The following is a 13,220-nucleotide window of genomic DNA, read 5'->3' as shown; positions in this document are numbered from 1 at the left end:
CCCACCACCCTCGGTGACCAGACATTCCTCCAGAGCTGGAGCGGGCACATAGAACCCTGGCCGGTAATAATCCCACTGACTGAAGAGCTGATCAGCTGGAGTACCGAGGGGCACCGATCCAGATCTTTAAGGACTACACACCAGAAGTCGCTGAGGAACCAGCTGAATAGCGATCCCTGAGGCCGCCCGCTACGACCCCGCCTTCCGACCAGTGTTGGTTTTCCCAGAACGCTTGCAGAGGGCGTGTTGAGGGCGGGGCCTGAATCCTCACCTTCCAGGTGAACTGAGGTCTATAAAAGGAAAGTGCCAGCAGGTGTGTGTTTTATCGATCCAATGTTTTGGGGCGCACACCATTTTCAGCTTTTTACGTTTTTAGTAAGAATCCTAAACAAGGTTTTATAGATGAGACGCCAGAGCAGGAAAAAGCTGCGCCACAGTCAACATGGACGTCTGCAGGACTCTAGAAGCAGCGTTCCACCCCCAGTGCCAGCGAGGCTGACGGAGGAACATGGAGAGTGCTGGATTGCAGGGGGCTATAAATAGCAGCAGAGCTGATGGGTGGATGTGGCTCCTCCATCAGTCCAGCACACCAGCAGGCTGTTCAGAGTCACTGCTGCATGATGTAATGTTGACTGCTTCCAGCACTCTGCGCTTCGCCTTATTGACAGGAAGGTGGCGCTGCATGAAGAGTTTCATCAAAGGCATCCGGTGAATCCCAGACAAACACAAGTTAGACTTTATACAAAAGTTCTGCTTTTTAGGTTCCAACGTCTGAGTCAAATCCTTCACTTGACTGAAACACGAGGAAGAAGAAATAATCCACCTTCACAGCTTCTCCGTCAACACGGCTGCTCCTTGCAGACATTTGATCAACAGACAGAATCATTTGTGGCGGTGCGGTTACCACCACTGTTACTCCTTCAGGACTCCTTTGTCTCTAAACTCCAGCGTCTGATAGATTTAAAGGAACAGAGTCGTTAATTCTGAGAAAATGTGTGTGTGTGTGTGTGTGTGTGTGTGTGTGTGCGTGTGTGTGTTAGGGGTCAGTATGAGACAGGGAGTGTCTCTACTCATTCTTTCAGTCGTGTGTGTTTCAGAGAGGGCGTTTGTTTGTGTAGGGAGTTTGTTACCCCAGGACTTTTGTTTGACTGCTCCTTAAAGCAGTTTGGGCCAGCAGGGGGCGCCGTGAGGCCAGGGTACTTTGTGCTGCTTACCGTTGACGGTCAGATGAACCCAGCTGCCGTTGTGGAAGGTGTCGTACTGCTGCTCCAGCATCAGCACCTTACATTCGTACCAGCCCTGGTCATCTGAGCGCACGTTCTCGATCCGCAGTGCTGACTTGCCGTGCAGGCTGGCCCGGCCTGCACACACACACACACACACACACACACACACACACACACACACACACACACACACACACACACACACACACACACACACACACACACACACACACACACACACACACACACACACAGACACACACACACACACAGACACACACACACACACACACACACACACACACACACACACACACACACACACACACACACAGCAGGACGTGATTCAAGATGGATTCAACACCTTTACAATTCAGCTGAATTAAACTTAATGCTTGATCATCACAAAATCTCTGATTGGCAAACTGTGGTACCAGTGGTACGCAAGCTCCCTCTAGTGGTAGCTGGAGACAGCACACCACGCACACACAGAACAGACATTACAACAAATTGATAGAAAAATACAAGCTGTTATCAGAGTCAATATGGATTTAGATCGAACTGGTCAACATCATCAGCTTTAACTGAACTCATTGAAGAAATAGCAAGCTCTTTTAACATTAACAAAATCACAGCTGGAGTTTCATTGACTTAAAAAAGCATTTGACACAATTAATCCTGATATATCAACAATATCAACACTCGTGAATTTTGTATTATTTGCAGATGATACAAATATTTTATGTAGTGGTGAGGATTTGCAGCAACGTTTGGAGTTAGTCTCTTCAGAACTAAATAAAATAAAATTATTTTTTGACAAAAATAAATTATCATTAAATTTGTGTAAAACAAAAATCATAATCTTTGGTAAATATAAAATAATCTATCTGGTAAAATGTAATAATAGAGGATGTAGGTATAGAGAGGGCGGATCAGAACAAGTCTTTCGGTGTAATTATTGATGATAACTCATTCGCTCAAATAAAACATGAAACATCCAAACATAAAGGATCCAGAAGTCTGACCGTCATGGCCAAAGCCAGAGATCTACTGGACCATAAATCACTCTTCAGTCTTTAGAATTCACTGTGTTTCCTTATTTAACTTCCTGTGTGGAGCTCTGGGGAAACACATACACAAGTTCATTACAAACAATATGTGTTTTACAGAAAAGAGCAATAAGAATTGTCTCTATGGTTGACTTGTGTGAACACACTAATTCACTATTTCTACAATCAAGAATGTTAAAATTCATGGATCTGGTAGAATTCAACACTATTCAGGTTTTGTATAAAGCAGAGCATCAGTTATTAGCAGGAAACATCCAGGAAATGTTCAGTGAGGCAGTGAGAGGGTCTGATTTTAGAAGAAAGATCAATTCCAAGGTTCCTAAAGAGCAAACAAGTCTAAAAAGCTTCTGTGTCCCAATGTGTGGAGTAAAGAGGTGGAGCAGGTTAAGTACTCAGATAAAACAATCAGCAAATATAATTCAGTTTAAGAAATGATATATCATTTCTTAAACTGAGGGGATTGATACTTGACAAGTACAGTAGTTTATCTAAGTGATGGTCTGCTTGTTTACTAGAGCAGTGATTTTCAACCGGGCGTCCACCAACCCCTAGTGGTCTGTGGTGTAATTGCAAGGGGTTCGTGAAAAATCAAACATCTCTTAAAAAAAGATCCTATTACAGGTCCTCAGTGGGCGGAGCCTCCTGTCTGGCCCGCGGCCCATCAGCTCCACATCAAGGTGAAATAAAGTGATTTGTGGGTAAAAAAAAGTGCTGCTCTACTTTTTAATCCTCATCCCACACCGTAGCCGAAACCAGAGTCTAAACTCATCTGACGTAATCACGTCAATGCTGCTCCACTCGGACATCCACAGATTACAATTCCACCACCCTCCAAACCTCCGTCACCCAGCAGTGAGTCCAAATGTAAAAAAGAACCAAGGTGAGCTGCAGCAGAAGGAGCTTCAGCTGAACTCTGACTGGACTGAACAGGTTAGTTTATATAACCGACCCATACTTGATCTGCAGCAGACCAGAGCGGTCAGCAGAGTGGATCAGCACTTCAACTCTCTGCATGCAGCAGCTTTAATACCAACGAGCCTCCAAAGGCCCACAGTCACAAAACAGAGAACATGAGGTGATACAAGCCCTCTGGGTCTACGCTCTGGGTCTACGCTCTGTCAGCATTGGTACAAGAGAGCAGCAGCAGCATCGCTGCTCTCTTGGTCAAAGCTGAGGAACCTTCTGCTGATGCTGAGGTCATTAAAACAATAATTAATCTGGTGGATGAAGTTTGAAGTCAGGAGGAGAAAAGACAGGAACCGGTAGAGGAGCTGTTAAAGGAGCGTTCACACACAGAACCACCACAAGTTTGGCAGGAACCTCAGTTCCTGACCAGGATCAGCATTTTGAGCTGGATTCTAGGATTCAGGGTGGAGGCGTCACTCCATCACCATCAGTCCCCACCTTTTATCCTGAGCTACAAGTAAGAGCAGGAAACATGGAGGATCACCACCAGTCGTTATGCACCGTCAGCATTATTGTTCCACCGTGTTACGAGTTAATGAGTAAAGCTGCTCTGCAGCAGGCTGCTCTGGCCATCGCTCATCATCACTTTCATTAATCTGTCAGGAATGTGCTGAATCGGGAGAATTTGTTCTATTCAGTTGTGGGTTCTGCTTTGAGAGATGTGGGCAGCCGCCCAGGGCTCAATCTGTGAAGGGGACCCAGAGGACATGAGAACCACGTCTCAGGTGTGTCTGGTGGAGGCGGGTGTTCACCCAGGGCGTAGAACAAGTCAGGTCAGCAACTGGGTTTAGATATACTGTATACAGTATATGACTCCACCCCCCCAGGTCTTCTCCCAGCAGCTACTGAACAGTGGACACACTCCAGAGCGCTCAGCATTCAGAGAACCTCCATGGAGTTGATCAGAGAGGAGGATGTGCTTTTTCATGTGACCCTCAACACAAGTTTTGAAAATCCCAGCTTAAATTATTACTACTACCTTGACTACTACTACTCATAATAACAATGATGATAATAACAATGACAGTAGTAATCATGGTAACATCAGCTAAAACAACTTTTACTGACATGAAAAAAACCTGCGACTGTTCCGGCCCCTGGTTTGACCTGCTGCTCTGATGTTTGTCCTCAGGGGGTAAATAATTGAGGACCCCTGTCTTATTACATTTACAGGGGTGGGGGGCGGGGCGGGGGGTCCTCAGGGTTGATCTTAAATATGCAGGGGGTCCAGGACCCCAAAAAGGTTGAGAACCACTGTACTAGAGAATACTGCATTAACAGTAGGACAGTCTATCACAGTCTTCTGGACAATTGTTGGTTATAAATTATGAGGGACTTTTGTCACCGAGTGTTTGAGGGATATTAGTTAAGAAGTTTTCTTTTTACTTCTTCCTACTCCTTTTCCTCATACAAATATGGATCAAATGGGATGTGTTGTTTCATTGTTGTTGTTGTTATATTACCAATATAAATTTAAATGTTTCTCTTTTCATTCCTTTCTTTTTCTTTACATTTGTATATTCAAAATAAAGTTTCAAAGCCTGCTCACCCATAGCCTAGCTAAACATTTAATATCCATTTTCAAATCAACATTGTAATTTTTGATAAACAAGGACTTTTATTTTGAAAGCCAGCTCACCCCTAGCCTAGCTAAACACGTAATATCCAATTTGAAGTCAACAATGTTTTGATATACAAGGACTTTTATTTTTAAGGAGTCAAGGGCTTTTATGTTGAAAGCTCGCTCACCCCTTGCCTAGCTAAACACTTAAGATCTAGTTTAAAGTAATTTTTGATAAACAAGGGCCTGTAAAGACCAGTCAACCTGGGACAGGAGGGCCTGTAAAGACCAGTCATCCTAGGACAGGAGGGGCCTGTAAGGACCAGTCATCCTAGGACAGGAGGGGCCTGTAAAGACCAGTCATCCTAGGACAGGAGGGGCCTGTAAGGACCAGTCATCCTAGGACAGGAGGGGCCTGTAAAGACCAGTCATCCTAGGACAGGAGGGGCCTGTAAAGACCAGTCAACCCGGGACAGGAGAAGCCTGTAAAGACCAGTCATCCTAGGACAGGAGGGGCCTGTAAAGACCAGTCAACCTGGGACAGGAGAAGCCTGTAAAGACCAGTCATCCTAGGACAGGAGGGGCCTGTAAAGACCAGTCAACCTGGGACAGGAGGGGCCTGTAAAGACCAGTCATCCTAGGACAGGAGGGGCCTGTAAAGACCAGTCATCCTAGGACAGGAGGGGCCTGTAAAGACCAGTAAACCTGGGACAGGAGGAGCCTGTAAAGACCAGTCAACCTGGGACAGGAGGAGCCTGTAAAGACCAGTCAACCTGGGACAGGAGGGGCCTGTAAAGACCAGTCAACCTAGGGCAGGAGGAGCCTGTAAAGACCAATCATCCTAGGACAGGAGGAGCCTGTAAAGACCAGTAAACCTGGGACAGGAGGAACCTGTAAAGACCAGTCAACCTGGGACAGGAGGGGCCTGTAAAGACCAGTGTTAACCCTATGGCAAAAACCACTAAGGGCAAAAACTACCTAGTGTTCGTTCCCAAGGAAAAAATGGAGCCACGGAACGGGGTATTGCTGGGTTCTCATGTACAGTTTTAACTTATAGGCATTATTACTTCAATCAATCAATCAACTTTTTTGGTATAGCACATTTTTACAACATCAGTTACAAAAGAATCAACAGTTAATTGTACAATGGCCATTCTCTACACAGCACAAGCACACCCACGAGCACAAACATGCACACAATACACACAATACACACACACAGGATTAAAAGGCAGGTATCACTGTCGGGTACATGTTGTGCAAGACCAAAAGGAGGAACCAGAAAGAGGAACCAGGCAACAGGTGCAAAAGTACCAGGGGCCTGGGATGACATCAAGATGGTGGACAGAGAGAAGCTCCTGACGTTTACTGCAGCAAAAATCAAACTATGATGTTGTTTTAAGAAAATATAACTAATGACATGATGAATTCATTAAATGGCAGTACCAATGACTTTGTAAATGGCCAAATACTGCAGATGAAAAGTGACCAATCAAAGGGGATCAAGTATGAATATGTAAGAGGTATAGAAGTAACTGTTTTCTGGAGGGTCTTCATCATGGAGATGCCACCAGCACAGGAGAATCACATTCTGTCCAACTTAGTTGATCAGAAAACAGTTTCAGTTTAGAGTAGAACTGAAGCATTTCTGACAGTTTTAAAATGTGTTAAAATAGAGGATCCAAGCAAGGAGTTTGCCTCAGCAACCAGTACAGTGAGTCTCTTTTACTGGATTAACAGCCAAGCTAGATGAACTGACTTCCTCTGCTTGAGACGGTGGGGACCCTGGGCTGTGGTCCCACTGGGCTGGGGTCCCACTGCTGAGTGAGGTGAAGCAGTGGGACCTGGGCTGGGGTCCCACTGGGCTGGGGTCCCACTGCTTGACGGCAGCGTGATGGCAGTGTGACAGCAGTGTGACGGCAGCGTGACGGCGGCGTGATGGCAGGCTGCAGCGTTACGGCGGCAGAGTTACAGCGGCAGCGTTACGGCACCGTGACGGCAGCAGCGTTACGGCGGCAGCGTTGCGGCAACGTTGCGGCAGACGGCAGCGTTGCGGCAGCGTTACGGCAGCGTGACGGCAGCGTCACGGCGGCAGCGTCACGGCGGCAGCGTTACGGCGACAGCGTTGCGGCGACAGCGTTGCGGCGACAGCGTTGCGGCAGCGTTGCGGCAGCGTCACGGCAGCGTCACGGCAGCGGCAGCCCTTCCTGTCACGATCGCCCGGAATGCTACGCTTAGCGACCCGCTAACCTCCGGGACTCGACCTGAAAAGTAATTTTACAAACAAAATACTTCACTTTTTTCACAATAATCAGCTCAGATAGGCCTTTTCTCACAGAGCTGCTACATCCCATGTTTTCAGGTGCAGTACACACTAAGTTAGGGTATAAACGCAGAAATGAGGTCCCTTTGTCGGGGTCAGTCCACAGAAAGCACCGCTGAATAACCGTTTTCACATAAAAACTTTCTTTTTTATAAGAACTCGATTGTATATGTCGTTATTCATGGTACAGGGGAGGAACTCTTGGAAATTCATGTTCAGAAACGTTGTCCGGAGCTGTACAGGCGGAGATGCCCCCCTTGTGCCCACCATCAGCCGACTGGCACAGCCTGTGACCCCGCTACTGATTAGTTCAGGCACCGGTACAATTTTCAAGAAAAACCCTTTATATAGTGAGATATGAAGGTAAAAACAACAGCAGTGAAAACAGTCAAAATGAGCTTTAGGGCCCAAAGGGTTAAAAACCTCCACCTCTTGCCATCAATTCTTGCCTGCTACCATGAATAACTGTTGATGTCAGAGCATTTATATTTATTTCAGTGATCCTTTGGCGTACCACTAGAGGGAGCCCCGAGTACCACTAGTGGTACACGTACCACACTTTGAGAATGACTGGCCTAGAACAACTTGAAATCATCTAGAACCCAGATGAACTTTTTGTAGGCCATTTTCAGAAACTTGTAGTTCTTTCCCCACCATGGCAGACGTCCCTAACTTGAGCCGCTGTCGCACTATTATGACGTCACTCAGTGAAAGTCTGACTGCCTCAGCAAAGTGATCACCTTTACTAACTTGTTTAGGAAGCCTCCTAACACCTTTCACTAACTCCTTTAGGAAGTCTCCTAACTCCTTTCACTAACTCCTTTAGGAAGCCTCCTAACACCTTTCACTAACTCCTTTAGGAAGCCTCCTAACACCTTTCACTAACTCCTTTAGGAAGTCTCCTAACTCCTTTCACTAACTCCTTTAGGAAGCCTCCTGATACCTTTCACTAACTCCTTTAGGAAGCTTCTTAACATCTTTCACTAACTCCTTTAGGAAGCCTCCTAACACCTTTCACTATCTCCTTTAGGATGTCTCCTAACACCTTTCCTTCACTCCTTTAGGAAGCCTCCTAACGCCTTTCACTAACTACTTTATGAAGCCACCTTTCAATAACTCCTTTAGGAAGCCTTCTAACCCCTTTCACTAACTCCTTTAGGAAGCTTCTTAACATCTTTCACTAACTCCTTTAGGAAGCATCCTAACAACTTTCAGTAACTCCTTTAGGAAGCCTCCTCACACCTTTCCGTAACTCATTTAGGAAGTCTCCTAACACCTTTCACTAACTCCTTTAGGAAGCTTGTAAACACCTTTCACTAACTAATTTAGGAAGCATTCTAACAACTTTCACTAACTCCTATAGGAAGCCTCCTAACACCTTTCACTAACTCCTTTAGAAAGTCTCCTAACACCTTTGACTAACTCCTTTAGGAAGCCTCCTAACACCTTTCACTAACTCCTGTATGAAGCCACATTTCACTAACTCCTTTTGGGAAGTCTCCTAACACCTTTCACTAACTAATTTAGGAAGCATTCTAACAACTTTCACTAACTCCTATAGGAAGCCTCCTAACACCTTTCACTAACTCCTTTAGAAAGTCTCCTAACACCTTTGACTAACTCCTTTAGGAAGCCTCCTAACACCTTTCACTAACTCCTGTATGAAGCCACATTTCACTAACTCCTTTAGGAAGCCACCTAAAACATTTGACTAACTCCTTTTGGGAAGTCTCCTAACACCTTTCACTAACTCCTTTTAGGAATCCTCCTAACACCTTTCACTAACTCATTTGGGAAGCCCCCTTTAATATAACTCCTTTAGGAAGCCTCCTAACATCCATCCATCCATCCATTTTCTTCCGCTTATCCGGGGCCGGGTCGCGGGGGCAGCAGTCTAAGCAAGGAAGCCCAGACTTCCCTCGCCCCAGACACGTCCTCCAGCTCTTCCGGTGGGACCCCGAGGCGTTCCCAGGCCAGCCGAAAGACATAGTCTCTCCAGCGTGTCCTAGGTCTGCCCCGAGGCCTCCTACCGGAGGGACATGCCCGGAACACCTCCCGAGGGAGGCGTCCATGGGGCATCCGAAACAGATGCCCGAGCCACCTCAGCTGGCTCCTCTCGATGCGGAGGAGCAGCGGCTCTACTCCGAGCTCCTCCCTGGTGACTGAGCTCCTCACCCTATTTCTAAGGGTGCGCCCAGCCACCCTACGGAGGAAACTCATTTCAGCCGCTTGTATCCGGGATCTCGTTCTTTCGGTCATGACCCAAAGCTCATGACCATAGGTGAGGGTAGGAACGAAGATCGACTGGTAAATCGAGAGCCTCGCCTTTTGGCTTAGCTCCTTCTTCACCACGACGGACCGATACAGCGACCGCATAACTGCAGACGCTGCACCGATCCGCCTGTCGATCTCACGCTCCATCTTCCCCCCACTCGTGAACAAGACCCCGAGATACTTGAACTCCTCCACTTGGGACAAGGGCTCTCCACCGACCTGAAGGGGGCAAGCCACCTTTTTCCGGTCGAGAACCATGGCCTCGGATTTAGAGGTGCTGATCCTCATCCCAGTTGCGTCACACTCGGCTGCGAACCGCGCCAGTGCACGCTGAAGGTCCAGGTTTGATGAAGCCACCAGGACCACATCGTCTGCAAAAAGCAGAGACGAGATCCTGTGGTCCCCAAACCAGACCCCCTCCGGTCCCTGGCTGTGCCTAGAAATTCTGTCCATAAAAGTTATGAACAGAACCGGTGACAAAGGACAGCCCTGCCGGAGGCCAACGTGCACTGGGAACAGGTCCGACTTACTGCCGGCAATGCGAACCAAACTCCTGCTCCGGGCGTACAGGGACCGGACAGCCCTTAGCAAAGGGTCCCGGACTCCATACTCCCGGAGCACCCCCCACAGGACGTCCCGAGGGACACAGTCGAACGCCTTCTCCAGGTCCACAAAACACATGTGGACTGATTGGGCGAACTCCCATGAACCCTCGAGTAGCCGGTGGAGGGTATAGAGCTGGTCCAGTGTTCCACGACCTGGACGAAAACCGCATTGTTCCTCTTGGATCCGAGGTTCGACTAACGGCCGGATCCTCCTCTCCAGTACCCTGGAATAAACTTTCCCAGGGAGGCTGAGGAGTGTGATCCCCCTGTAGTTGGAACACACCCTCCGATCCCCCTTCTTAAAAAGAGGGACCACCACCCCGGTCTGCCACTCCAGAGGCACTGTCCCCGACCGCCACGCAATGTTGCAGAGACGTGTCAGCCACGACAGTCCCTGCACATCCAGAGACTTAAGGAACTCAGGGCGAATCTCATCCACTCCCGGTGCCTTGCCACCGAGGAGCTTAGCAACTACCTCGGTGACTTCAGCCCGGGTAATGGACGAGTCTACCTCTGAGAACCCAGCCTCTGCTTCCTCAGCGGAAGACGTGATGGTGGGATTGAGGAGGTCCTCGAAGTATTCCTTCCACCGCCCGACGACATCTCCAGTTGAGGTCAACAGCTCCCCACCTCCACTGTAAACGGTGTTGGTGAAAAACTGCTTCCCCCTCCTGAGGCGCCGGACGGTTTGCCAGAATTTCCTCGGGGCCGACCGATAGTCCTCCTCCATGGCCTCCCCGAACTCCTCCCAGGCCCGAGTTTTTGCCTCCACCACGGCCCGGGCTGCGGCCCGCCTGGCCTGCCGGTACCCGTCAGCTGCCTCAGGAGTCCTATGAGCTAACAGCGCCCGATAGGACTCCTTCTTCAGCTTGACGACATCCCTTACTTCCGGTGTCCACCACCGGGTTCGGGGGTTGCCGCCACGACAGGCACCAGAGACCCTGCGACCACAGCTCCAAGTAGCAGCTTCAACAATGGAGGTGGAGAACATAGTCCACTCGGACTCAATGTCTCCAACCTCCCCCGGAATCCGTGAGAAGCTCTCCCGGAGGCGGGAGTTGAAGACTGCGCGGACAGAGGGCTCGGCCAGGCGTTCCCAACAGACCCTCGTGACACGTTTGGGCCTGCCGAGTCTGTCCGGCCTTCTCCCCGTCCAGCGCATCCAACTCACCACCAGGTGGTGATCAGTTGACAGCTCTGCCCCTCTCTTTACCCGAGTGTCCAAGACACGTGGCCGGAGGTCAGATGACACGACCACAAAGTCTATCATTGACCTCCAGCCTAGGGTGTCCTGGTGCCAAGTGCACTTATGGACACCCCTGTGCTCAAACATGGTGTTCGTTATGGCCAAACTGTGACTAGCACAGAAGTCCAATAACAGAACACCGCTCGGGTTCAGATGAGGGAGGTGCCTCCTAACACCTTTCACTAACTCTTTTAGGAAGCCTCCTAACACCTTTCACTAACTCCTTTAGGAAGCCTCCTTTCACTAACTCATTTAGGAAGCCTCTTAACACCTTTCACTAACTCCTTTAGGAAGCCTCCTAACCCCTTTAACTAACTCCTTTAGGAATCATACTAACAACTTTCACTAACTCCTTTAGGAAGCTTCTTAACACCTTTCACTAACTCATTTATGAAGCCACCTTTCACTAACTCCTTTAGGAAGCATCCTAACAACTTTGACTAACTCCTTTAGGAAGCCTCCTAACACCTTTCACTAACTCCTTTATGAAGCCACCTTTCACTAACTCCTGTATGAAGCCACATTTCACTAACTCCTTTAGGAAGCCACCTAAAACATTTGACTAACTCCTTTTGGGAAGTCTCCTAACACGTTTCACTAACTCCTTTTAGGAATCCTCCTAACACCTTTCACTAACTCCTTTGGGAAGCCCCCTTTAATATAACTCCTTTAGGAAGCCTCCTAACACCTTTCACTAACTCTTTTAGGAAGCCTCCTAACACCTTTCACTAACTCCTTTAGGAAGCCTCCTTTCACTAACTCATTTAGGAAGCCTCCTAACACCTTTCACTAACTCCTTTAGGAAGCCTCCTAACCCCTTTAACTAACTCCTTTAGGAATCATACTAACAACTTTCACTAACTCCTTTAGGAAGCTTCTTAACACCTTTCACTAACTCATTTATGAAGCCACCTTTCACTAACTCCTTTAGGAAGCATCCTAACAACTTTGACTAACTCCTTTAGGAAGCCTCCTAACACATTTCACTAACTCCTTTATGAAGCCACCTTTCACTAACTCCTGTATGAAGCCACATTTCACTAACTCCTTTAGGAAGCCACCTAAAACATTTGACTAACTCCTTTTGGGAAGTCTCCTAACACCTTTCACTAACTCCTTTTAGGAATCCTCCTAACACCGTTCACTAACTCCTTTGGGAAGCCCCCTTTAATATAACTCCTTTAGGAAGCCTCCTAACCCCCTTAACTAACTCCTTTAGGAATCATACTAACAACTTTCACTAACTCCTTTAGGAAGCTTCTTAACACCTTTCACTAACTCATTTATGAAGCCACCTTTCACTAACTCCTTTAGGAAGCATCCTAACAACTTTGACTAACTCCTTTAGGAAGCCTCCTAACACCTTTCACTAACTCCTTTATGAAGCCACCTTTCACTAACTCCTTTAGGAAGTCTCCTAACAACTTTCACTAACTCCTTTAGGAAGCTTCCTAACACCTTTCCTTAACTCCTTTAGAAAGCCTCCTAACAACTTTCATTCACTCCTTTAGGAAGCCTCCTAACGCCTTTCACTAACTCCTTTAGGAAGCCTCCTAACACCTTTCCTTAACTAATTTAGGAAGCTTCCTAACACCTTTCCTTAACTCCTTTAGGAAGCCTCCTAATACCTTTCCTTAACTCCTTTAGGAAGCTTCTTAACACCTTTCACTAACACTTTTAGCATGTCTCGTAACACCTTTCCTTCACTCCTTTAAGAAGGCTCCTTTCACTAACTCCTTTAGGAAGCCTACGAAAACCTTTAACTATCTCCTTTAGGAAGCCTCCTAACACCTTTCACTAACTCCTTTAGGAACCCTCTTAACACCTTTCACTAACTCCTTTAGGAAGCTTAACACCTTTCACTAACTCCTTTAGGAAGCCTCCTAACACCTTTCACTATCTCCTATAGGAAGTATCCTAACACCTTTGAATAACTCCTTTAGGAAGCC

The 13,220-nt window shown here is 47.5% G+C and overlaps 1 protein-coding gene across 1 annotated transcript in view; it reads right to left on the bottom strand.

The window, feature by feature from the left end:
• LOC308122092 (protein turtle homolog B-like) overlaps positions 1-13,220 on the bottom strand; it is a gene marked incomplete at its 3' end in the record, with an annotated part of 221,832 nt that overhangs the window by 162,485 nt on the left and 46,127 nt on the right. The window contains exon 3 of the mRNA XM_080483725.1: positions 1,215-1,361. Within this exon, the coding sequence (XP_080339851.1) occupies positions 1,215-1,361 (147 nt within the window). The remainder of the gene's footprint in view (positions 1-1,214; positions 1,362-13,220) is intronic.

Source organism: Lipophrys pholis (assembly GCF_963383615.2).
Source record: "Lipophrys pholis genome assembly, chromosome: 16".
Taxonomy (NCBI): domain Eukaryota; kingdom Metazoa; phylum Chordata; class Actinopteri; order Blenniiformes; family Blenniidae; genus Lipophrys; species Lipophrys pholis.
Note: the sequence above shows the minus strand (reverse complement) of the source record. Positions and strands in the feature narration are given on the sequence as shown.